The 23,106-nt window shown below is 40.8% G+C and overlaps 1 protein-coding gene across 4 annotated transcripts in view; it reads right to left on the bottom strand.

The window, feature by feature from the left end:
• The window catches only part of KCNIP4 (potassium voltage-gated channel interacting protein 4), a 447,064-nt gene that overhangs the window by 396,711 nt on the left and 27,247 nt on the right, over nucleotides 1–23,106 (bottom strand). Inside the window, exons 1-2 of one of the 4 annotated variants that reach the window (XM_062636487.1) lie at nucleotides 2,197–2,329; nucleotides 1,290–1,438 (exon numbers count right to left, since the gene is read on the bottom strand). The exons of 2 other annotated variants lie outside the window; for them this stretch is intronic. In XM_062636487.1, the coding sequence (XP_062492471.1) occupies nucleotides 1,290–1,437 (148 nt within the window). In that variant the 5' untranslated portion in view covers nucleotide 1,438; nucleotides 2,197–2,329. Of the gene's footprint in view, nucleotides 1–1,289; nucleotides 1,439–1,777; nucleotides 1,947–2,196; nucleotides 2,330–23,106 lie in introns of those variants that run through there. One more of the 4 variants, XM_062636486.1, reaches the window with a different exon arrangement.

Raw genomic sequence — 23,106 nt, forward strand, 5'->3', positions numbered from 1 at the left:
CAAATTCATTTGTACTTCATTAGCTCTACTAACAACACAGAATGTAATGAAAATGAAGAGAATTAAAGGTACAAAGTGATACAGTAATCAGAAATCAAACGTATTTAGCAAACCATAATATTAATGGAGATTAAAGCAGACAATTGTTGGAAATATTACCCTAGAGCTTTAAAAATGAGTGGCCAAAAATAGCTACATGATTATGCTTAGATTAAAATGCATATAAACACTTGTTTACTTGGATAACACAGGGATAAGGGCAGTTTAAAATCAGAGGTAGGCTGCATTTAAACAGATCATTGTTTCTAAATGCTGAAACTAAGCTCCTAGAGCATATCCTTTAAAGTAAATGTATACCTAAAACAACATATCACTCAGGATCTGGTGACTTAGCTCTTCATGACAAAACAATGTCATGCATTTTTTTATTCTGTTTGACACAAATTCAATATACTGAGGACCTGGGGTTTTTGTTATTGCCAGAAACTGTGTGCAAGGGGATGAAAAATTCTGTCAAAACACAGAAGGGTTGTTCGGGGCACTGCTTTTTTGCTTTGTTTTTACATAATGTTGCAAATTACAAATATGCAACATTAAGAGGTAAAAAGAGGAATCAGCGCTGAATAAAATCCTTAACTCTGTGTGTGTTCCTGAGGAAAACATTGTGAAGCAGATTAGCCATCACTTCAGGATGGTTGCTGTATAATTTATTATTCATAAGAGAGTTAGACTTTCAATGGGTGAGATATTTCATAGCCAACTTTCAATTTAAAAAGAAGCATTTCTTTCAGTGTTTATTAATAAATACAGTACATAGCATCATTATGTACAAAAGTGACAGGATGTTACCTTTCCCTATTTTCCCAAAGACAAAGGGATATATCATGTAATTTCCATGTAAATATACTCTGACAGTGATCAAAGGAGGTGTTACTCATCAAACCAGATTTTTGGTTTGGGCACCAACAAATTGATACATTTAATTGCTGGGATTTTACTCATTAATGTTCTGACTGAAGGATTTTTTTTTCTGCCAACCATATATTTTGATGTGCTGCAAAATGAATGCTCATGCAGTACAATTATTTATATCACATTATGATAAAGCACTTTCAATCAAAGCTGTACCATTTTTAATCTCTTTGAACAATAGACCCAAGACAGCAGAGACTTTTTGTACATGTAACTTGACTGATGCTAAATTCAGTAATACCACTGTATCAAAAATTCAGATTTTTTTGGAAAGACAACAATTTCTCCTACACTAAACATTTCAATAGGAAAGGTACCTTTAGAGCTTAAACTTTTCCAGGCAAAAAATCGCTTTATCAAGCAGCAATTCCTAAGCAATTTCTTGCAGTTTGCAGGCTTCTGATGATACTGCTGCAAATCTTCATTCTCTTCATGTGTTTTCTTCTCAGGGGTTAACTTTTCCATCCTAAACAAAAACTTAACCTTTAGTTTTCCTGAAGGATATATACGCAACTTAAATCCATAGACTGGGGCTAAAGATGGAGGGAGAAGGGAAGATACAGACTGGAGATAAAGGGAAAAGACACTATTCTTATCTCATGCATTCACATTAGTAACTTAAATTGAATTATTGTATTTATGTTCTTTTGTATTTGAATGATTTAGCTGGAACATTAATGTATTTGTAAAAAAAAAAGACGGGGAAAAAAATCAGATTTTATCTTCTACTTTAAAACTTTTATTTTATTTAAATGCTATAAATTACATAATATCATTAGATGTTAAATAAGTATTTACCTCTTACCTTAGTCAGTTGTTTAGGTAAAGGAAGTAACGTAATCCTCTATGCATGAACCTATTATCCTTCCTATCTTAGCTTACATCAGTGTCATAGAGGAGAGCTGCATTCCCCTAGCTGTTATTGAAAGACAGCTGCTCTACCCAGAAAAGATGAATAGTTGGGATTCAGTGCTGCCTTAATGCCACTGTCACTCAAATGCAGAAAAGCGGCTGAGCCACTTAGAGCCAGTTGTACACTGGGGGACCATTTCTCTACAGTACCTTCTGATTCACACAAGCAGACCAATAAATTTTGATATGACATCATTTTCCTTGATACACTGCCACCTTGAAGGAGGCAGGGGCCATTAGCAACAACAAACACCTGCTAGGACCTAACCAAAGCCCTACTCTGGGGCCAAAAACCCAAGAAAAGGCACCTACCCAGTGCTCCAGGACTTTCATGCTACTCCAAGGTCATGTAAGAGTCTTAAACAGCATTCATGTTCGCTCTTCAGTGAGCTCCAGCCTGAGATGCCAAGGAGATGACTGCTGCTGAGGACAGAAGAAAACTGCAAGCTGCAGCAGCCCTTTGACAACCAGCCATAGACTGTACCAGGGGAGCTACTCTAATTACAAACAATAAATGTGCCCAGCCAGGAGCAGGACACCTAAGTGGCCCGTTTCACTTGCCTGCTTTTCCCTCATACTGTGCTCTCACCCGTAATTTGAATCTAACATTAAACGCAAGTTCTAAAGGCAAGAGGCAGAAAACAGTAAAAGAAAAAAAAAACAAACAAAAACTAGGCATTGGTCACAATACACCCTGGAGTTTGGGAAATGAAGCTGACTTTTCAACTGTAAACTTACTTCTTCCTAAGGAAAAAAAGCATGATGTTAAGACATGACCTCACTGCATGCCTTTGTGTCAGGAGTTTCTATCAGTTATGCAAAACAATCAATAAAAAAGTTTCCCTTTCCTGAAGTTTATTTTTTTCTTTAAGAACCTAGCAATCCAAGGGGTTTTATCAGTCAGCTTTCCTTCTAACTGAATTAATCTTAATGCCAATTACATAAATTTGCAAGTTGTATGTATGTGACATTTTCTGCACATATCTAAACTATGGCTTAAATTCTTTGCTTTGTGAAAATCTTACACACAAAACCCCATACCTACCTATAACAAATAGAGATATCTCAGATCTAGCAGCACAGGCTAAGATGGAGATTTCCAAGCACACTAATTCCACCTCTGGAAACAGCCTATCAACCAGCAGTGAATTCTGTTCGTTACAGCAGACCATGGGACTTAACCAATTTTTTAGGCAGCTAAAGGAAAGGGAAGCAGTTGCATTCAAACTCATATATAGGGCTATATTTCAGGCCCATCACTACTTAGAACTGAACAAGGCTTGAATTTGCAGTGTTGGAGCAGTACTTGCTGGTATCAGGTCCTTTTGAGTCCCATAGCATGACACAGCATTCCAGTCATGGCTGTATTCCCATCACAAGCCGCTACTAAAGCGAGCTGAATTTCAATCTGGTGACAGTGTCTGAAACTTCTGAAACTTCAGCAAAGAAACTTCTTCCTGTTTCAGCATATTTCACAGCTCTCTTATCTTACATTTTTTAAAGGTGCCATTTTCAGAATAAATAGTAATTTTACATTGGTGTTTTACTGTGCTGAGAAATACATTTTCACCACAAAAGATTCAGTCTGGACTTCCAGAAGACTCCTGGAGCAGAATTTTGCGTGGCAAGAGTGAAGCATGAATGTTAGTTATTGCACAGAAATAAAAATTATATTTAAAAGATAATGCTCTCAACTATTTCTACATCCCATCTTGAAAATGAAACTAATGTACTCGAGAAATTAGAGTTCATCCCTCTGAAACTGGAGGTTCAGTTATGATCAGTCTGCGCAGGGCATCCACAAAATAACCCATCTTCTCCGGTGGAACACATCTATATCACTTCTCTCCAGCACAGAGAGAAAACCAGTACTCTGTCCAGCAGCATTGGAATATAGCATCATGTAGTGTATCCCCAGACAGCTAAAACTTGAAAATGTCATTGAAGTAGTTTAAGTTCATTTTCTTTCCATAAACTTTCAGAGAAACTGCCTGTCCATGAAAGGTCAGCTACAAAATCCTTGATCCTCCAGCTCAAATGTTAGCTCTCATGACATATTCTGTCACACATGTTCTGCCAGTTGGGAGCGCCTCATTTCAGAGATTCATTAATCCAAAGGTAATGTGAATGGGGAAACAGACACAGGAGCTGAGACGAACAACTGTGAAAACAATGCCATGACGTAAACATGAAACAACTGTTCACATGCAATAGGAGAGGGCTGCTGGATACCTGACATTAGCATTTGAGTAAGGTCTTCAGGAGGGAGAAAAATACAGAGGAGCTTTGCCAGAGATGGGATATATGAGAGCACAAATTCAATGACACACCTCAAGAGGGTATGGAAAGGTAGAACCCTTGCTGAAATCTTTAGGATTTGCTTATGCGCAGCTGAAAACTGTCTTATTTGCCATGATGTGAATACTTCACTTGAGATTTAACTCTGGAAGGCAGTATTTTTTCTAAAAATGGTTCAGAAGATGTCAGAGTTCAGATTACACTGTATCCGGTGTCTTACTTCAAGCCTTAATCAACTCATTGCAATTTTCTTCTATAACAGAAGATTACATGAATCAGATGTTCTTTGTGGCTCTAATCATCATGGTACGATGTTGTAGTGAGCTTAAAATAAACTTAGCCTGTAGAATAGTAAAGTTCAAGGCACCACTGAATTTTTCCAAGCAATTGATACTGTACCTTACATGTCCCTAATACTTAACTTACAAAAGGAATGAACATCACTATTCTGAGGCAATGCACTTGATTAACATCTATCTCTTCTGCAAATTATGTACTCTGAGAAAAGGAAATGGACTGGTAGTAAATGCCACATGTGCACAACCAAGGACTGTAAAAAATTCATTACATGCAAAGATGAAGAAAAAAAGGTCATGTTGTAAGTAATATGTGAGAAGTATCATATGTGGAAAGGATTTTAACCCAGGATGTACAGAATCCATGCTTCCCCTACATACATTGAATCATTGAATAACTTAGGCAAAATGGAAAAGGGAGCCAAAAAAGCACTCTGGGGGTGCATTAACTGTGAGTGATCAGTGCAAGGCTGAACCCTTCAAAATGTTTAAATGAGCAGCCAGTTTCTGAAATTAATGCACATTTTTTAGGGAGCACCTATATGGGTCTGGTACCTACAAGGTACTAAGCCTGAGCAACCTCAAGATCTGGGGATGGACAGATCTTCCAACTGAGAAGGAGCAGTTAAACAGGTAAGAAAGAAAATAAACAGAACTATGTATTAGTGAGAGCATTAACAAGATGACAAATGTGGAGAAATTATCTTCAAAACCCCTGGAATGATTGCCTCTGGTCTGAGCCCCTACACGCTACTGCAGGAGCAACTGGGAACCTGTGGTCATCTTGACCACATGCTTCAAGACAGGAAAGGCAAACATTTACTGCAGCAGTAACAGTGCACAGAGATGGGGACTGTGTAAGAAAGCAGGGGTTTGTTATTTCATGTTATTAGATTTCATCTGTAATCAGTTACACCTAAAAATAAAGCTTGGGTTTCCATACATGAAGTTGTTAATTTCCTATTGATGGTTAAATCACTGTTTTTATGAGGGATCTAAATCATGTCAGTTAAAAACTCCAGAGAATCACAAGCTCATGACTCATATAAGGATTATGTGATACCAGGCAGCTATTCTCTGTTAAATCATAACTATTGGAGCTCAATTTCGGATGATGGTCACTACTTTCTAAAGTGCTATGCTTTCTTTTTGCTTAGGTTCCTACTTTGCCAAATATTTGTCAAAATACCCCTAGAAGCCACCTGAAATTTCCTTTCTTTGTGGATGTTTATCATTTACACATAAATTATAATTAAAGAACCATGAAACAAAGCCTTCATCCTTATTTTGTGGCGTGGAGTTTCCGAAACACAAGAAGAATAAATTTGGCTAGGATATGTAAACTTTTTTTTCTCCATACTTATAGATCATTCTATTTATATAGGGTACAGAGACAGAGAAGTGTTCAGTTCTCATATATCCATCTTATTCATTTTTGATAATGCCACAGAATTAAGAACATATCCAGTAAGTCTCATAGGGACAGTGACTTATTTATGACCATCTAAGTAAAAAACCACATATGAAACTTAGATTGGAATGTTTTCACAGACAAATTAAAGGGAAATAAGCTACCTATTCAGCACAACTGAAGATTCCTTTCCTATCCTACAGGATGTTACATCTTTCATACACCTTTTGACAGCACTGAATAACACTTAGCAGTAGCATAGCACTAGTAATAAGAAAGGGCAGAAAACTGCTCATCAGAGAGCATCCTGCAGGTGGGGCAGCACCAACAAATGAAGCTAATTGAACAATGACAAAACATTTCCAAGACCCCTCTTTTTGCCTTTTATAAACAATTTATTACTAGTATCTGAAATGATTATTTCTAGGTATGGTATCCTTCATCCAATACATTTTCACATACAAACAGCTTAGAACAAGAAAACACTACAATAAATCATCTACAAAATGAGTTCTTAACTGCTACAAAGCAATTATTGCTTAGTCACTGAAGATCAGGAACAAAATCAGAATTACTTCAGATGCTATAATGTCATGTTGATAAAGTCCTTTAAATGGTTAAAAAACAGAAACAAAACAAAACAGAAAAAGGAAAAAGGGGTGCAACTGAGCAATTAACTGAATAGGTGAAATCAGAAGCTTCTAAAAATTGATTTGACTATAATAAGGTCACTGGAGAGGAAACTGGAATAAAAAAAGGAATGCTACTGTACAATATGCTTGGGAAAGGATGCAAAACAGGCCTTATATTCCAGTTTCAAATAAAATCGATTATGAACCAGTAGACAAGAAATTTTATGATTTCATATTTCAGTAGCACATAACTCACACATTTCCTCAAAAAGACAGAAGTCTCAGGGATATACAGATTTCTTGGAGACACTACATATGAATTACTATGAACACCTTTGTTGCTTGGATTCCTGATGAAGTATCAGCTGAACTCTTAAATAACCTTCCAAATTTTGGAGAAAACAATACAGATTGGATACAAACCTGCATTTTTAGGTTGCTACATTATTTTGCACTAAATAAAATCATGTTGAAAATTACTGTCTCATTAAGCTTCATGCCTAGCCTTATGTTCAGCAAAATAACACTAAACACCTTGAGGACAACAGAATAGGAGTTAAAAACAATAAAGACATTTTCAGACAGACTTTAAAACTGTGTATTTATTCTATTCACATGCAAAGTGAACAAAGTCATGAAGTCGATAAAAGTATTTCTGAATTTTAAACAGACTTTCATATGTTGTCATAAAATTTTACATCTATGAAACTGTTCTAAAATAATTTATGCTTTTCTAGATATTAACAGCCTCAAAGATTGAACAGAGCTTGAGAGAATATAAATTCAGAATATAATCAACTGCACTATACTGCAGTCACATAAATACTGAATCTTGATTCTGTGATATGCTGAGCACTTCTAGCTCTTATTGTGGATAACGGAAGGATGTAGTGTTCAGCTTTTGCATGATCAGGCTCGGGTGATTATCATACACTGACAAATTATCCTTTGAATCTATTTTAGCTTTTTTCCTTAATGGTCCTGAAGTGAGACTAAATACTATAGCAAGTGGAAATTCGCATCATAGTCAGCTGGGAGGAACTAAGGAAGCAGAAACAAGGCTGGCAAGGAAGAAAGTAATTTATTATTTAAAAAGGTAACAGGAGGAGCCTTTCTGTGCAAATTTGGAGTGACTGCATTTTCACGTTACTTAATCACAGTACTGTTTAGTAAGTTAAAATAATAGTTGACATGGATTTTACTGCCTCATGCAAATAAATTTACCAGAACTACTTCAAAGCGATAGCAAGTTAAAATTTTCTCATCAGAGGCATATAGCATTCTTACATAGCAGCTTTCTCTCTTTCTAGGGTCATCCAGCAGTGTTTAGTCTTTATGAAACTAGACAACACGCACAGCAATCAAAAATAATTGTATGTGCAACTATCTTAATAATTATTAAGAAAAGGGTTCAAGCTGTTTATAGGTATTCAGAGGCCAGGCTGGTCAATACTTGCAATTTAGGTTCAAGCTGAATGAGCATCTAGTAGGCTAAATACCACCTCCACCAGTCACTTGGGCCACCCATACAATTTAAAATGCTTACTTTACAGAGATTTAGTCTTTATTGTGAATGTGCCTGACAGCAATGGGAACAAAAACATTCTGTTATGTCACAGAACAAGAAAACCACAAGTGCTGTGTAAGAGCTATATCTTTAGCCTTCCACTGGAACAGCTACACCTAATAACAATGTTTTTTTTAATTCTTCTGAATTGCTGGCCTAATTAGAGAGACTAATAGGGCAGTTAGCAAGACTGATAGTTGTGGTGTCTTGTGGCTGCAGTTTCTGAGAGAAAAGGAACAGAAACTACACAAAGTGGGTTACCAAACAATTAACAACCAGAGATTTACCATTAAAAGAGACAGTTTTCCTCAGTAATTACTACACAGACTATCAGCAACTGAAGAAAAACCCTTTAATGGCCATGTCCTACCTATTGATTTTTTATTAGCCTAATGACCCTTATGCAATACTAAAAGTGTATATGAAAGAGCGCCATAGGAGTTTGGAGGTTTTCATCAATTTCTTAATTGCTATCACAGATACACATAAGAATAACTATTTTGAAAATGAAGTACAAAAACAAAGTCTTGAACATTTATATAAGTATACACCTACATAAGTGCACTTATACACTTGTATAAGACTGTGTTTTCGTATTTCTGCCCACCTAGAATTCCTTCTGGAGTACAGTGTAACTGAAGTGTACAGCATAGACTTTCTACAGTTGCCAACACTTTCCAGAATTCACATAACTGGAACAACTGAGAGCCTTTTCTTCCTCAAAATAATCTTGAAATATTAAACCAGAATTTTCCATTACAGAAACAACTTTATCAGCATGGGTCTTAACCTAGTGATATGGAAAAATATACAAAAAAAAAGGGAAATATATGGAAAAACTGAAATATTACCCCCATTTCCAAGAAAGGGAAAATGGATGACCCAGGGAATTACAGAGCAGTCAGTCTCACCTCTGTGCCTGGCAAAATCTTGGAGCAGGTTCTCCTGGAAGGCATGCTAAGGCACATGAAAATCAACAAGGTGCTTGGTGACAGCCAGCATGGCTTCACTAAGGGGAAATCCTGCCTGACCAATCTGGTGGCCTTCTATGATGGGGCTACAGAACTGATGGACAGGGACAAAGCAGTTGATGTCATCTACCTAGACTTGTGCAAGGTGTTTGACACTATCCAACAGGACATCCTTGTCTCTAAACTGACAACTGAATGCGATGGATGGACCACTCGGCGGATAAAGAATCAGCTGGATAGTCACACACAAAGAGTTGTGGTCAACAGTTCAATATCCAACTGGAGACCAGTAATGAGTGGTGTCCCTCAGGGGTTGGTGTTGCGACAAATCCTGTTCAACATCTTTGTCAGTGACATGGACAGTGGGATTGAGTGCGCCCTCAGCAAGTTTGCCAATGACACCAAGTTGTGTTGTTCAGTTGATACACTGGAGGGAAGGAATGTCATCCAGAGGGACCTTGAAACACTTGTGAGGTTGGCTGATGCCAACCTCATGAAGTTCAGTCAAGCCAAGTGCGAGGTCCTATACCTGTGTCAGAGCAATCCCAGGCACAGCTACAGGTTGGGCAGAGAAGAGATTCAGAGCAGCCCTGCGGAGAAGGATTTGGGGTGTTGGTCAATGAGAAAATGAACATAAGCCGGCAGTGTGCGCTCGCAGTATTACTTGGGGGAAAAAAAAACAACAGCTTTTTTAGGTGTTTTACCAGGCCAGCACTATTCTAAAATGAAGTCTGCAATTTTCGGATATTCAGGATGTGGTTTTATGTTTGATTATGTACTGTCAACATATGTTAAATGTCTGTCCAGGTAGAGCAGTGATGGTACTTACAGAGTTACTGTGAAATTCTCAAAGGGAGAAATGATGCAGGGTACTCAGAAACTACACAGACAGATTCCATCAACAGCATGCCTTATTCTAACACTTCACAATGACAGAAAATACTCTGCAAGCTTTTAACTCTTCCACTGCTACCTTTCAGAAAATCAAAGCTGTCACTTCCTAGTGAACTTGTAAGCTCTCAGATATCTCTTTATTATGCTGTTACTACAAAACAGCAGTGCAGGAAAGAAACAAATGCTGTAATTTAGTAGTCTCACACTTTTGCAGTCCATCAGATTTTACATCATTTGAAAGACAAAGTCTCATCTTTATCTATACTTAATAAATGAGACAAAACTCAGTTCTTTCTCATTGCTAATGAATAAGAATAATCGCTTCTCATTTTTCTGGTTGGGCACATACACACATAAAGAATAATTTTTCTTTCAAAAAGTGAGAATGTAATTAGACTGTACCAATAAAGGATGGAAAACAAGAAAAAATTTCACGCATTTCTATAGTGCCTATGAAGGCAGCATAGCTGGAGGCTGTTTATCTTTGATGAATTATAATAAACTTTAGATTCAGTAACTACATATTTTGAGACCTAAGCAGCCATCAGCTTCGTATGAACAGAAGCCTGAAAATATACCAGCAAATTAGAGCTGTTATTTGTCTAAATATAATAAAAATACCGGTGGGCATTTTTATGTCCCTCCTCTATCAAGTGGTATAAAGAGCTCTCACACAGCACTTTAGTTACATACTCTGTTGTTACTAGTGTGATCAACTCTACCAGCTTTCATGTCTGCTTTCAGACTTTAACTACTTAAAGCGTTCTGTCTTTAATTATTCATTAAATTTTACTGTTTCATAGTTAAGATCCTATTAAGCATAAATGGTAGGGATCACTGTCCTGGGTTCCGCAGTAGCAGTCATGTTTTTCCTTTGTGTTAACTGGTGCAGTGCTGTGTTTTGACTTCCAGCTTGAGAACAGTGTTGGTGAAGCCGATGTTTTCGGTTGTTGCTAAGTGATGTTTACCCTGACCAAGGACTTTGTGAGGCTCATGCTCTGCCAGGGAGGAGGGGAAGCTGTGAGGAAGCAGAGACGGGGCGCCTGACCCGGGCTAGCCAAGGAGGTATTCCATACCACAGCACGTCATGCCCGGGTGTCCTGGGTTCCGCAGTAGCAGTCATGTTTTTCCTTTGTGTTAACTGGTACAGTGCTGTGTTTTGACTTCCAGTTTGAGAACAGTGTTGGTGAAGCCGATGTTCTCGGTTGTTGCTAAGTGATGTTTACCCTGACCAAGGACTTTGTGAGGCTCATGCTCTGCCAGGGAGGAGGGGAGGCTGTGAGGAAGCAGAGACGGGGCGCCTGACCCGGGCTAGCCAGGGAGGTATTCCATACCACAGCACGTCATGCCCGGGGTGAGGGGTAACTGGGAGTGACCCGGAAGGACGGGGGTTTCCGGGTGGAGCTCGTTTCTCTTGGCCGGTGGTATCGTATTCTCTTCCCTTGTTATTTTCCCTTATCATTGTTGTAGCTGATAGTAGCGGTGGTGATTTGTTGCTGGACTGTTTTTGTCTCAACCCGTAGGAGTTGCACTCTCTCGATCCTCCTCCCCGTTCCTCCGGGAGCGGGGAAAGGGGAGAGCCCCGGTGCGGGGAGGCAGGGGGGGGAAGACGGACACGGACCTCGATTGTTGTCAGCTCGGCACCACTCACTGGGAGTGAGTGAACAAGCTACCTGACTGGGTTTAAACCACGACAGTTCTTTTTGGCGCCCAACGTGGGGCGAAGAAGGGTTGAGATAAGAACAGATCTGACTGGATTGATAGTCACTCGTCACAATGCTGATTTATTGGCTCTCAAGGTTGTTCCTCTTGATCTCACAGTTTCAGTATATGATATCTTACGTCCATCCGGTACTTGCTGTATTAGTGTTTTTCAAGTATAAGGCTCTAGTAGATACCGGTGCACAGTGTACCCTGATGCCATCAAGCTGTCAAGGGGTGGAACCCATCTATATTTCTGGAGTAACAGGAGGATCCCAAGAGTTGACTGTGCTGGAGGCTGAAATCAGCCTGACTGGGAGGGAATGGCAAAAGCACCCTATTGTGACTGGTCCAGAGGCTCCATGCATTCTCGGCATAGACTACCTCAAGAGAGGGTACTTCAAAGACCCAAAAGGGTACCGGTGGGCTTTTGGTATTGCTGCTTTGGAGACTGAGGAAATTGAGCAGCTGTCCACCTTGCCTGGTCTCTCAGAAGATCCCTCTGCTGTGGGGTTGCTGAAAGTTGAAGAACAACAAGTGCCAATTGCGACCACAACAGTGCACCGGCGGCAATATCGCACCAACCGAGACTCCCTGATTCCCATCCATCAGCTGATCCGTAGACTGGAGAGTCAGGGGGTGATCAGCAGGACCCGCTCACCCTTCAATAGCCCCATATGGCCAGTGCGAAAGTCTAATGGAGAATGGAGACTAACAGTAGACTATCGTGGCCTGAATGAAGTCACACCACCATTGAGTGCTGCCGTACCGGACATGCTAGAACTTCAGTATGAACTAGAGTCAAAGGCAGCCAAGTGGTATGCCACGATTGATATTGCCAATGCATTTTTCTCAATCCCTTTGGCAGCAGAGTGCAGGCCACAGTTTGCTTTTACTTGGAGGGGTGTCCAGTTCACTTGGAACCGACTGCCCCAGGGGTGGAAACACAGCCCTACCATCTGCCATGGACTGATCCAGACTGCACTGGAACAGGGGCAAGCTCCAGAACACCTGCAATACATTGATGACATTATTGTGTGGGGCGATACAGCGGAAGAAGTCTTTGAGAAAGGGAGGAAAATAATCCAAATCCTGCTGAAAGCCGGTTTTGCCATAAAACGGAGTAAGGTCAAGGGACCTGCACAGGAGATTCAATTTTTGGGAATAAAATGGCAAGATGGACGTAGACAGATCCCCACAGATGTGATCAACAAGATAACAGCAATGTCTCCGCCAACTAATAAGAAAGAAACGCAAGCTTTCTTGGGTGCAGTGGGGTTCTGGAGAATGCACATCCCAAATTACAGTTCGATTGTAAGCCCTCTCTATCATGTGACCCGGAAGAAGAATGATTTTAAATGGGGCCCTGAGCAGCAACAAGCTTTTGAGCAAATTAAACGCGAGATAGTTCATGCAGTAGCCCTTGGACCAGTCCGGACCGGACCAGATGTAAAAAATGTACTGTACACTGCAGCTGGGGAGAACGGTCCTACCTGGAGCCTCTGGCAGAAAGCTCCAGGGGAGACTCGAGGTCGACCCCTCGGCTTTTGGAGTCGGGGATATAAAGGATCTGAGGCCAGCTATACCCCAACTGAGAAAGAAATACTGGCAGCCTATGAAGGGGTTCGAGCTGCTTCGGAAGTGATTGGCACTGAAGCACAGCTCCTTCTGGCACCCCGGCTGCCCGTGCTGGGCTGGATGTTCAAAGGCAGGGTCTCCTCTACACATCATGCAACCGATGCTACATGGAGTAAATGGGCTGCACTAATTACACAACGAACTCGAATAGGAAATCCCAGTCGTCCAGGCATTCTAGAAGTCATCATGGACTGGCCAGAGGGCAAAGATTTCGGAATGTCACCAGAGGAGGAGGTGATGCGCGCTGAAGAGGCCCCACCATATAATAAACTGTCAGAAAGTGAAAAGCAGTATGCCTTGTTTACTGATGGCTCTTGCTGTATTGTGGGAAAACATCGGAGATGGAAGGCAGCTGTATGGAGTCCTGGACGACAAGTTGCAGAAACTGCTGACGGAGAGGGTGAATCGAGTCAGTTTGCCGAGGTGAAAGCCATCCAGCTGGCCCTGGACATTGCTGAACGAGAAAAGTGGCCAGTACTTTATCTCTATACTGACTCATGGATGGTGGCAAATGCCCTGTGGGGGTGGTTGAAGCAGTGGAAGCAGAGCAACTGGCAACGCAGAGGTAAACCCATCTGGGCTGCTGCACTGTGGAAAGATATTGCTGCCAGGGTGCAGAACCTGGTGGTGAAGGTACGTCATGTAGATGCCCATGTACCCAAGAGTCGGGCCACTGAGGAACACCAGAACAACCAACAAGTGGATAAAGCGGCTAAGATTGAAGTGGCTCAGATGGACTTAGATTGGCAACGTAAAGGTGAATTATTTTTGGCCCGGTGGGCCCATGACACTTCAGGCCATCAGGGCAGAGATGCAACATATAGATGGGCCCGTGACCGAGGGGTGGACTTAACAATGGACACTATTGCCCAGGTTATTCATGAGTGTGAAACATGTGCTGCAATTAAACAAGCCAAGCGGTTAAAGCCTCTTTGGTATGGAGGACGATGGTTGAAGTATAAATATGGGGAGGCCTGGCAGATTGACTATATCACACTGCCACCAACCCGCCAAGGCAAGCGCCATGTGCTTACCATGGTGGAAGCAACCACCGGGTGGCTGGAAACATACGCCGTGCCCCATGCCACTGCCCGGAACACCATCCTGGGCCTTGAGAAACAAATTTTGTGGCGACACGGCACCCCAGAGAGAATTGAGTCAGACAATGGGACTCATTTCCGGAATAACCTTATAGATATTTGGGCCAAAGAGCATGGCATTGAGTGGGTATATCACATCCCCTACCATGCACCAGCCTCTGGGAAAATCGAACGGTACAATGGACTGTTAAAAACTACACTGAGAGCGATGGGTGGGGGAACTTTCAAGCATTGGGATACACACTTACCAAAGGCCACCTGGTTGGTCAACACCAGAGGATCTGCCAACAGGGCTGGCCCAGCCCAGTCAGAACTGTTACATATTGTAGAGGGGGACAAAGTTCCCGTGGTGCATATGAAGAATTTGCTGGGAAAGACAGTCTGGGTAATTCCTGCTTCAGGTAAAGGCAAACCCACTCGTGGGATTGCTTTTGCTCAGGGACCTGGATATACTTGGTGGGTAATGCGGGAAGATGGGGAAGTCCGATGTATACCTCAAGGGGATTTGATTTTAGGGGAAAACAGCCAGTGAACTCAATTGTATGCTGTTGCCTGCTGTGTAATGCTTTTATAGCCCATCAACTAGATGTCTCCAGGTCACCAGCGACTGGCCCTGACTTCCCTCCAGCCATCATCCCAACAGAGAATGAACTTTGAACATCATGGACCGAATGGACTCGGCAGCATTATAGGGATTGGTCCATGCACTAAGAAAATGATTTTTCCTCTTGGTCTGTATGTATATGGATGTATATATGTGGGAGAGCGATGGTGTATTGAAAAATGTGGGATCTGAGCACGACGTGAATGGTATGGAATAAGGGGTGGATAATGTCCTGGGTTCCGCAGTAGCAGTCATGTTTTTCCTTTGTGTTAACTGGTACAGTGCTGTGTTTTGACTTCCAGTTTGAGAACAGTGTTGGTGAAGCCGATGTTCTCGGTTGTTGCTAAGTGATGTTTACCCTGACCAAGGACTCTGTGAGGCTCATGCTCTGCCAGGGAGGAGGGGAGGCTGTGAGGAAGCAGAGACGGGGCGCCTGACCCGGGCTAGCCGGGGAGGTATTCCATACCACAGCACGTCATGCCCGGGGTGAGGGGTAACTGGGAGTGACCCGGAAGGACGGGGGTTTCCGGGTGGAGCTCGTTTCAGAGCTCTCCGGTGCAGGGAAGGGAGAGGTGCAGGGAGGCGGGGGGGGGGAGACGGACACGGACCTCGATTGTTGTCAGCTCGGCACCACTCACTGGGAGTGAGTGAACAAGCTACCTGACTGGGTTTAAACCACGACAATCACTCATTGATGAGAATACATCTGTTTACTGTGAGAATGAAGACCTTGGGCCCACTGTAGGAGAGGAACTGATTCGAGACCATCTTAAAAATCTGAACGTGCACAAGTCCATGGGACCTGATGAAATCCATCCGCAGCTCCTGAAGAAGCTGGCAAATGAAGTTGCTAAGCCACTGTCCATCGTATTTGAGAAATCATGGCAGTCAGGTGAAGTTCCTGATGACTGGAAAAAGGGAAATATAACCCCCATTTTCAGGAAGGGGAAAATGGATGACCCGGGGAATTACAGACCAGTCAGTCTCACCTCTGTGCCTGACAAAATCTTGGAGCAGATTCTCCTGGAAGGCATGCTAAGGCACATGAAAAACAACAAGGTGCTTGGTGACAGCCAGCATGGCTTCACTAAGGGGAAATCCTGCCTGACCAATTTGGTGGCCTTCTATGATGGGGCTACGGAACTGATGGACAGGGGTAGAGCAGCTGAAATCATCTACCTGGACTTGTGCAAAGCATTCGACACTGTCCCACACGACATCCTTGTCTCTAAATTGGAGAGACATCAATTTGATGGGTGGACCACTCGGTGGATAAAGCACTGTCTGGATGGCCACACACAAAGAGTTGTCGTCAATGGCTCAATTGGTCTCCAGCTGGAGACCGGTAACGAGTGGTGTCCCTCAGGGATCGGTGTTGGGACCGGTCTTGTTCAACATCTTTGTCGCTGACATGGACAGTGGGATTGAGTGCGCCCTCAGCAAGTTTGCCAACGACACCAAGCTGTGTGGTTCAGTTGATACGCTGGAGGGAAGGAATGCCATTCAGAGGGACCTTGACACGCTTGTGAGGTGGGCTGATGCCAACCTCATGAAGTTTAACTATGCCAAGTGTGAGGTCTTACACCTCTGTCAGAGCAACCCCAGGCAGAGCTACAGATTGGGCAGAGAAGAGATTCAGAGCACCCCTGTGGAGAAGGACTTGGGGGTGTTGGTTGATGAGAAAATGAACATGAGCCGGCTTCAGTGTGCACTCACAGCCCAGAAAGCCAACTGTATCCTGGGCTGCATCAAAAGGAGCGTGACCAGCAGGTCGAAGGAGGTGATCCTGCCCCTCCGCTCTGCTCTTGTGAGACCTTCACTTGGAGTATTGTGTGCAGTTTTGGTGTCCTCAACATAAAAAGGACATGGAACTGTTGGAACAAGTCCAGAGGAGGGCCACGAGGATGATCAGGGGCCACGAGGATGATCAGACCTCCCCTATGAAGACAGGCTGAGAAAGTTGGGGGTGTTCAGCCTGGGGAAGAGAAGTCTGCATGGAGACCTCATAGCAGCCTTCCAGTATCTGAAGGGGGTCTACAGGGATGCTAGGGAGGGACGGTTCATTAGGGACTGTAGTGACAGGACAAGGGGTAACGGGTTTAATCTTAAACAGGGGAAGTTTAGATTGGATAGAAGGAAGAAATTGTTTCCTGTTAGGGTGGTGAGGCACTGGAATGGGGTGCCCAGGGAGGTTGTGAATGCTCCATCCCTGGCAGTGTTCAAGACCAGGTTGGACGAAGCCTTGGGTGAGATGGTTTAGTGTAAGATGTCCCTGCCCATGGCAGGGGGGTTGGAACTAGATGATCTGAAGGTCCTTTCCAACCCTAACCAATCTATGATTCTATGAATGCAGAAAAGAGTGGCTCTTGGTCCAACTTGTGAATGATTTTATCAGCAATTTAAAGAACACTATGAATTCCTTATATGGACAAATGCAAAGATTTATGGAGTAAGTAATCAGGAGGACATTTTACTGTTACGTGATAAACCCAGTAGATTTGTTTTTTTTTTCGACTCAGCAAACTGAAAAACAACACTTCTAGGAACAAAGAATAGAGACTCGTTTTTTGTTAAAAAAAAAAAAGCAGACAAAACAAACCAAAAAACCTAAAACTATACCAGAACAGCATTCTGGTTTAGAGTCCACACTTCCAAAGAGATGAGAGTAACTTCAGAGATTGACTGCAAAGTAAAGGAAGTTAAGGGATGACTACATCTCTCTGTGAAGATACTCAGAAAAGAGATCTGATTATGGAAAATTTTTGAGGCTGATTGACATGGACCAAGTATGATGCAAAAGGTGAAAACTGAACCTAGAAAAATCTGAAAATAAAATGAAAATTTAGAGTACTTAAATATTAGTGGTGATCTCTTTATTGTTTTGTTAAATGCAATCATATTTGAAACATAAATTATGATTCAATCTCCATGAAAAAAGACCTCTGCCTGAGAAGGTCAGTTTAGAAGATTACTGTGATCATCTCTAGATTGAAAAAAAAAAGTTATTTTTTGCAGATGGAAGGAAAAAGCACTATGTTGTTCTCCCCTCATTTCATGGGTTGTTTGCAAGTTTACCTTCATTGCCCTTAAAAGCTGGAAATATAACTGTAAATAAATGAAATAGAATACAGTTCTGTACCAATTCTGTCAGATTTTCTGCCAAATTCCAGAGCTTTTAACAATGCCTCTAGCACCAGCTAAATTATAGCAAATGAATTCAAGATTAACCGATTTTTTAGGATTAAGTCATTTGTCTGCATTTGCTTATGTTGTCCTTCAGCAATAAAAAGTGTTAAAGCACCATACAAATCTGTATTTAATCAGATGATCATAATTTAGCAGTATGTTAAATACCCAAGTGATTAGAACACCTGAAAAACTGAAGGGATTCCTAATTGAATAATTACAATAATGTGCTTTCCTATATCCACATTTTCACAGCTTTAGGCAATATCAAGTGGTTCAAATTCATAAACCATCTCATAGATCAGATGGCTTTCCAGCACTTGCAGTTCAGAACTTGAAGTTATTGGTTAGGAAAGCAGTCATAAACACTGCAAATAATAATAAGATTTTTGACCTTCCACTGGCATGCAAATTGATCTATTCCTGACATAGGCAGACTTAGAATCATAGAATCATAGCATAGTTAGGGTAGGAAAGGTCCTTAAGATCACCTAGTTCCAACCCCCCTGCCATGGGCAGGGACACCTCCCACTAAACCATGTCACCCAAGGCTCTGTCCAACCTGGCCTTGAACACCACCAGGGATGGAGAATTCACAGCTTCCCTGGGCAACCCATTCCAGTGCCTCACCACCCTTATATCTAATCTAAACTTCCCCTGTTTAAGTTTTAACCCGTTACCCCTTGTCCTCTCACTACAGTCCCTAATGAAGAGTCCCTCCCCAGCATCCCTATAGGCCCCCTTCAGATACTGGAAGTTTGCTATGAGGTCTCCACGCAGCCTTGTCTTCCCCAGGCTGAACAGCCCCAACTTTCTCAGCCTATCTTCATATGGGAGGTGCTCCAGTCCCCTGATCATCCTCATGGCCCTCCTCTGGACTTTTTCCAACAGTTCCATGTCCTTTTTATGTTGAGGACACCAGACCTGCTGTTAAACTCCAAAGCTTTCAACTTTGTCATTGCCCCATCTTGTAAAGGAGACTAAAACTGAAGAGTAAAACCAGGGAACAGAGTTAGGAAGAAGTGAATATTCCTTTTCAAATATATACATATTTCTAGCTCTTGTAAAGGAAAAATTATTGTGATTTCTCAGTTGAATCCTTTATACAAATAAGGTTGTATACCACATTCTGCCAATTAATGTATTAAGATCTATAATAAAGCTTATTCTCCTGTACCTAGTATTGCATATTGTAAAAGTCAGGCGCAATTAATGAGAAACAGGCATTCATACCACTTATTTATTTTTTTCCTATAAGTTGTTTCTGGTCTGATGATTTTTTTTCTTTCTTTTTCATTCTGACTTCTGTTCATTCTTCCATTCATTCATTTATGGCATTTCCTAGCTCTGAGTAACTGGAGTCCACCATCTGAAATACTGCGATTCTCACACTGCGATATTGCCACTTTCTGTCATATTCTGTATAATGATCAAACAAAACAATTCTATCTTTTGGAATGACGACTGAGCAAATTTTAATGGTAGAGTTCAGCAAGCAAACAGAGTTGGTTGAGCACCATTATTATCCCATATTACAGAAGGGGAAACTAAGAGGCTAAATTAAATTACTAGCTTAGAAATATTAACAGACTGGAGGGACATCAGCAAAGAAAATTATTAAGTGTGCACACAATAATAAGAAAGACACAAATATTCAGGACAATAAGCAGGTACTGTAAGGTACGACCTTTGCTTCTGATATGGAGTACAGCAGTAGTTACCGTGTATACTTATGACAGATATTACCAGCAGCATAGTGAGCCAACAGACTATGTCAATACTGCTACTCACTGCTCATTAATGCTACCTACTACTCAGTCAATGAACTGATATATCAACATCTGTATATATTAAACAATAATTATTTTAATGGACTTAAAGAAACTTCCAACTGTGATTTTATAATGAGGGAGGGAGACTGGACTAGGGACAGGGGTAAGGAGACTGAGAAGGGGAAAAGGAAAGAAATGTTGTTGCAATTAGGATTTTCCCTGCCATACATTTATTTTTTAATTGAAAATTCAATTTTTGATGCAAAAAGAATGCTGAAAATGTTCAGGACATGTGGCATTATCAAATTCCTTTTTTAATTTCCCATATTAAAATAGTCATAAAAGGAAACAGTACCAGTCCATGATATTGATATGGCAGCTGTCCCACAGCTCCCCAAACTCTCTTCTGTTACTGCTGTTCATTTAAGAAGAGAAATACCAAGAGTTCAGCCCATATTTTGACCAAGTAACACTTTGCAGAAGGATGAGAAGGTGATTTAGTATTCAGATACTTGTCCCAGACCTAATTCTGTACCATGTTAGAGTAGCTAAGGATCCTCCGGGGTTCTGATAACTTAGGGTAGTCAAGTAGCATGGCACTTCTTATAACAACTAGAATAGGCCACTGTATTTTGCGTTCCTACACTTCTCTGACTATTCATGGAAACTACATTGTAACACTGAGTTTCTTTTTATGTAACCATGACATATCCAAGGGGACAGTGGTAACCCAATCCACCTTCATGAGACACCACATTTATTTTCACCTTAGTACACTAATATATACTAACTTTTACTAGTTCAAAATGGCCAAATTAATCTAAAAAGAGGAAACACACTACGGAATAATTTCCAACCTTGCTAAATGCCTGCCAAAATACTTCATAGTCTCATTTCCATTTTAAGTGATATATTGAATCACGAGTATACACGGATTTTTACACCATGGCACATCACTCTTTCTAGATACTAATTTTGGACAAAAGAAGTACTTACTGTAATAACAAGTCTGTGTTAAAGGATCGTGTCAGAAGATTTCCAGAGGGTGTTTCCAAGTAAAAACCATGAATCCAAAACCATCATCACTAATTTGTGTGCAGGCATTTATAAACCTCACATTTCTTTTACAGTGGCAGCAAATGAAGGTTTATGTTGGAAAGAAATACCCACTTGAATAAGATAAAAAAAAAAATAAATAATCAAAAATTGTTGTGTTAGAAGGGAGTAAAGAGTAGAGAAGCTTTATGACTTTTAGTACCCAATTTCCCCCACTGAGTGGATAAATTCCCTTGACTCAATCTATAGTCCTGCAGAGAGATGCCCCATCAGAGGGAAATGCAGAATTCCTGCATGTTCTGCCCACAGCTACCCTCTTCTGGCTACATTTTCAACCTAATCAAGTACCTAAGTTAGACAGTGCGAATGCATTTTATGCCTATTGAATTTCTATCAAGTCCTAGCACTCATAGGCACTACGGGATCACGAAATGCAATTTGGCCATAAAAATTAAAGTTTTAATACTAGCAGTACAATGGAAGCCATTATCTATCAATAGTTGATGTATGCTGGTTACTTATAATGTCCTATTACAAGGGTGTTTGTGCATGGAGAGGGTAGGCAGGATGGGGGAACTCAAACCATAATAAATGCTGACAGTACCAATTATGGTAACCACAATATGGTAACTGAACAACAAAATTTATAATCTGCCAAAATGACCAGGAGAAAGCTTTACACTATTTCAGGACTGGTCTGAAGTGGACAGCAAATCCATTCTGCAGAACACACATTAAAAATGCTTCTGCTTAGAGGCTGTCATCCCTTACTGTAATATGGAAGTACCTAAAAGCTTCAGTATATTTGGTACTATACAAACACGTTTTAAGAAACATTTATTTTTCCTCTAAACCACAATATAAATAGGCAAGATGAAGGCCAGGCAGAAGGATGCATCCATTGTCTCCATTTGACAGATGGAGAATGGAAGCCCAGCGAGACTGAATTATTTGCCTGAGGTGGTGTACAGCAGAGCCATGAACTTGACCTAGACAGCTGGAGTTCCAGACCAGTGCCTTCTTGCATCAGTATCTGCATCTTTATGCATTCTTTTTATCATAATCTAGCAATTAAAGGAGCGCTGCTTTGTTCCAGGTTTAATAGAATCACAGTCTTAAAATAATATAAAGTAGTCAGTAATTTCAAAAATCAGATTACAAATTTTAGGCTGTATTGATTTTAGTTTCTTCCCTCAGCTCCTATGTTCTTTAAACCACCTCCAGTAATTTGATTCAAGCTTCAGAAGGAAGTCCTTTGAGAGCATATGAAACACTATTTCAGTTAAACCACTAATGTGATTTTTTTCATCAATCAAATATTAAATACTTGAAGAGAAAAAACACTTGATCTATGAGAAATGCTTCTGATGGCAGTTCAAAAGATGCACAACTGTGCAGTGCTACAAATAGACGATATACTCAACTTTCGTGTTGCAATACTGACTGATTAGGTTCTATTCCTCATTCATCTATCTTCTGAAGTGTGAGAAATGGACAACTGTAAATATCATAAAACAAGTATACGGTCTCAGATACAACAGCTGCAAACAGTTTTTGTGCTAGAGATTTCTTTACCTTTTTTTGCAAGGTGAAAATCACACATAAATGCCGTCATGGCCAAATTTCAGAGTTGAGAGAATTGCTACTTTCCTAAGTTCTAAGCCTATTCAATCTAATGAATTACATATCTGTGACCTTTGTTTGAGAGAAAGAGACAGAGTTTTAAAAAAATAAATTACAAAAAAAAAAAACAAAACCAAAACAACAAACCAACGTGCCAGATGTTTAGTTGATAATGATCAGTAGAATTGGAGGAGTGAGGAAACAAAACTCCCTAAACAGACACTAGACTAATTCAAGATATAATAGTATATATAAAAATCACAAGAAATTAACATTATTAGATGTACTAAAAGTGAGACTTAGCTGGTTTTTAAGAATAATATTGTTTCTCAGAGTCTTGAGAATTGCACAGTACACTCTGAAGTCCCACTTCTGGGATAATTGCAAGATGATAGCCTCATCTGAAAAAAAGTAATGATGGAAGAAGCAGGGCAAATGAGGCTGCAAAAATAGAGAGGTTACACAACCACCTA

The sequence above is a fragment of the Pezoporus occidentalis genome, unplaced genomic scaffold (genome assembly GCF_034315485.1).
Source record: "Pezoporus occidentalis ecotype Australia unplaced genomic scaffold, CSIRO_AGI_Poc_V1 ctg48, whole genome shotgun sequence".
In the NCBI taxonomy this organism is placed as follows: domain Eukaryota; kingdom Metazoa; phylum Chordata; class Aves; order Psittaciformes; family Psittacidae; genus Pezoporus; species Pezoporus occidentalis.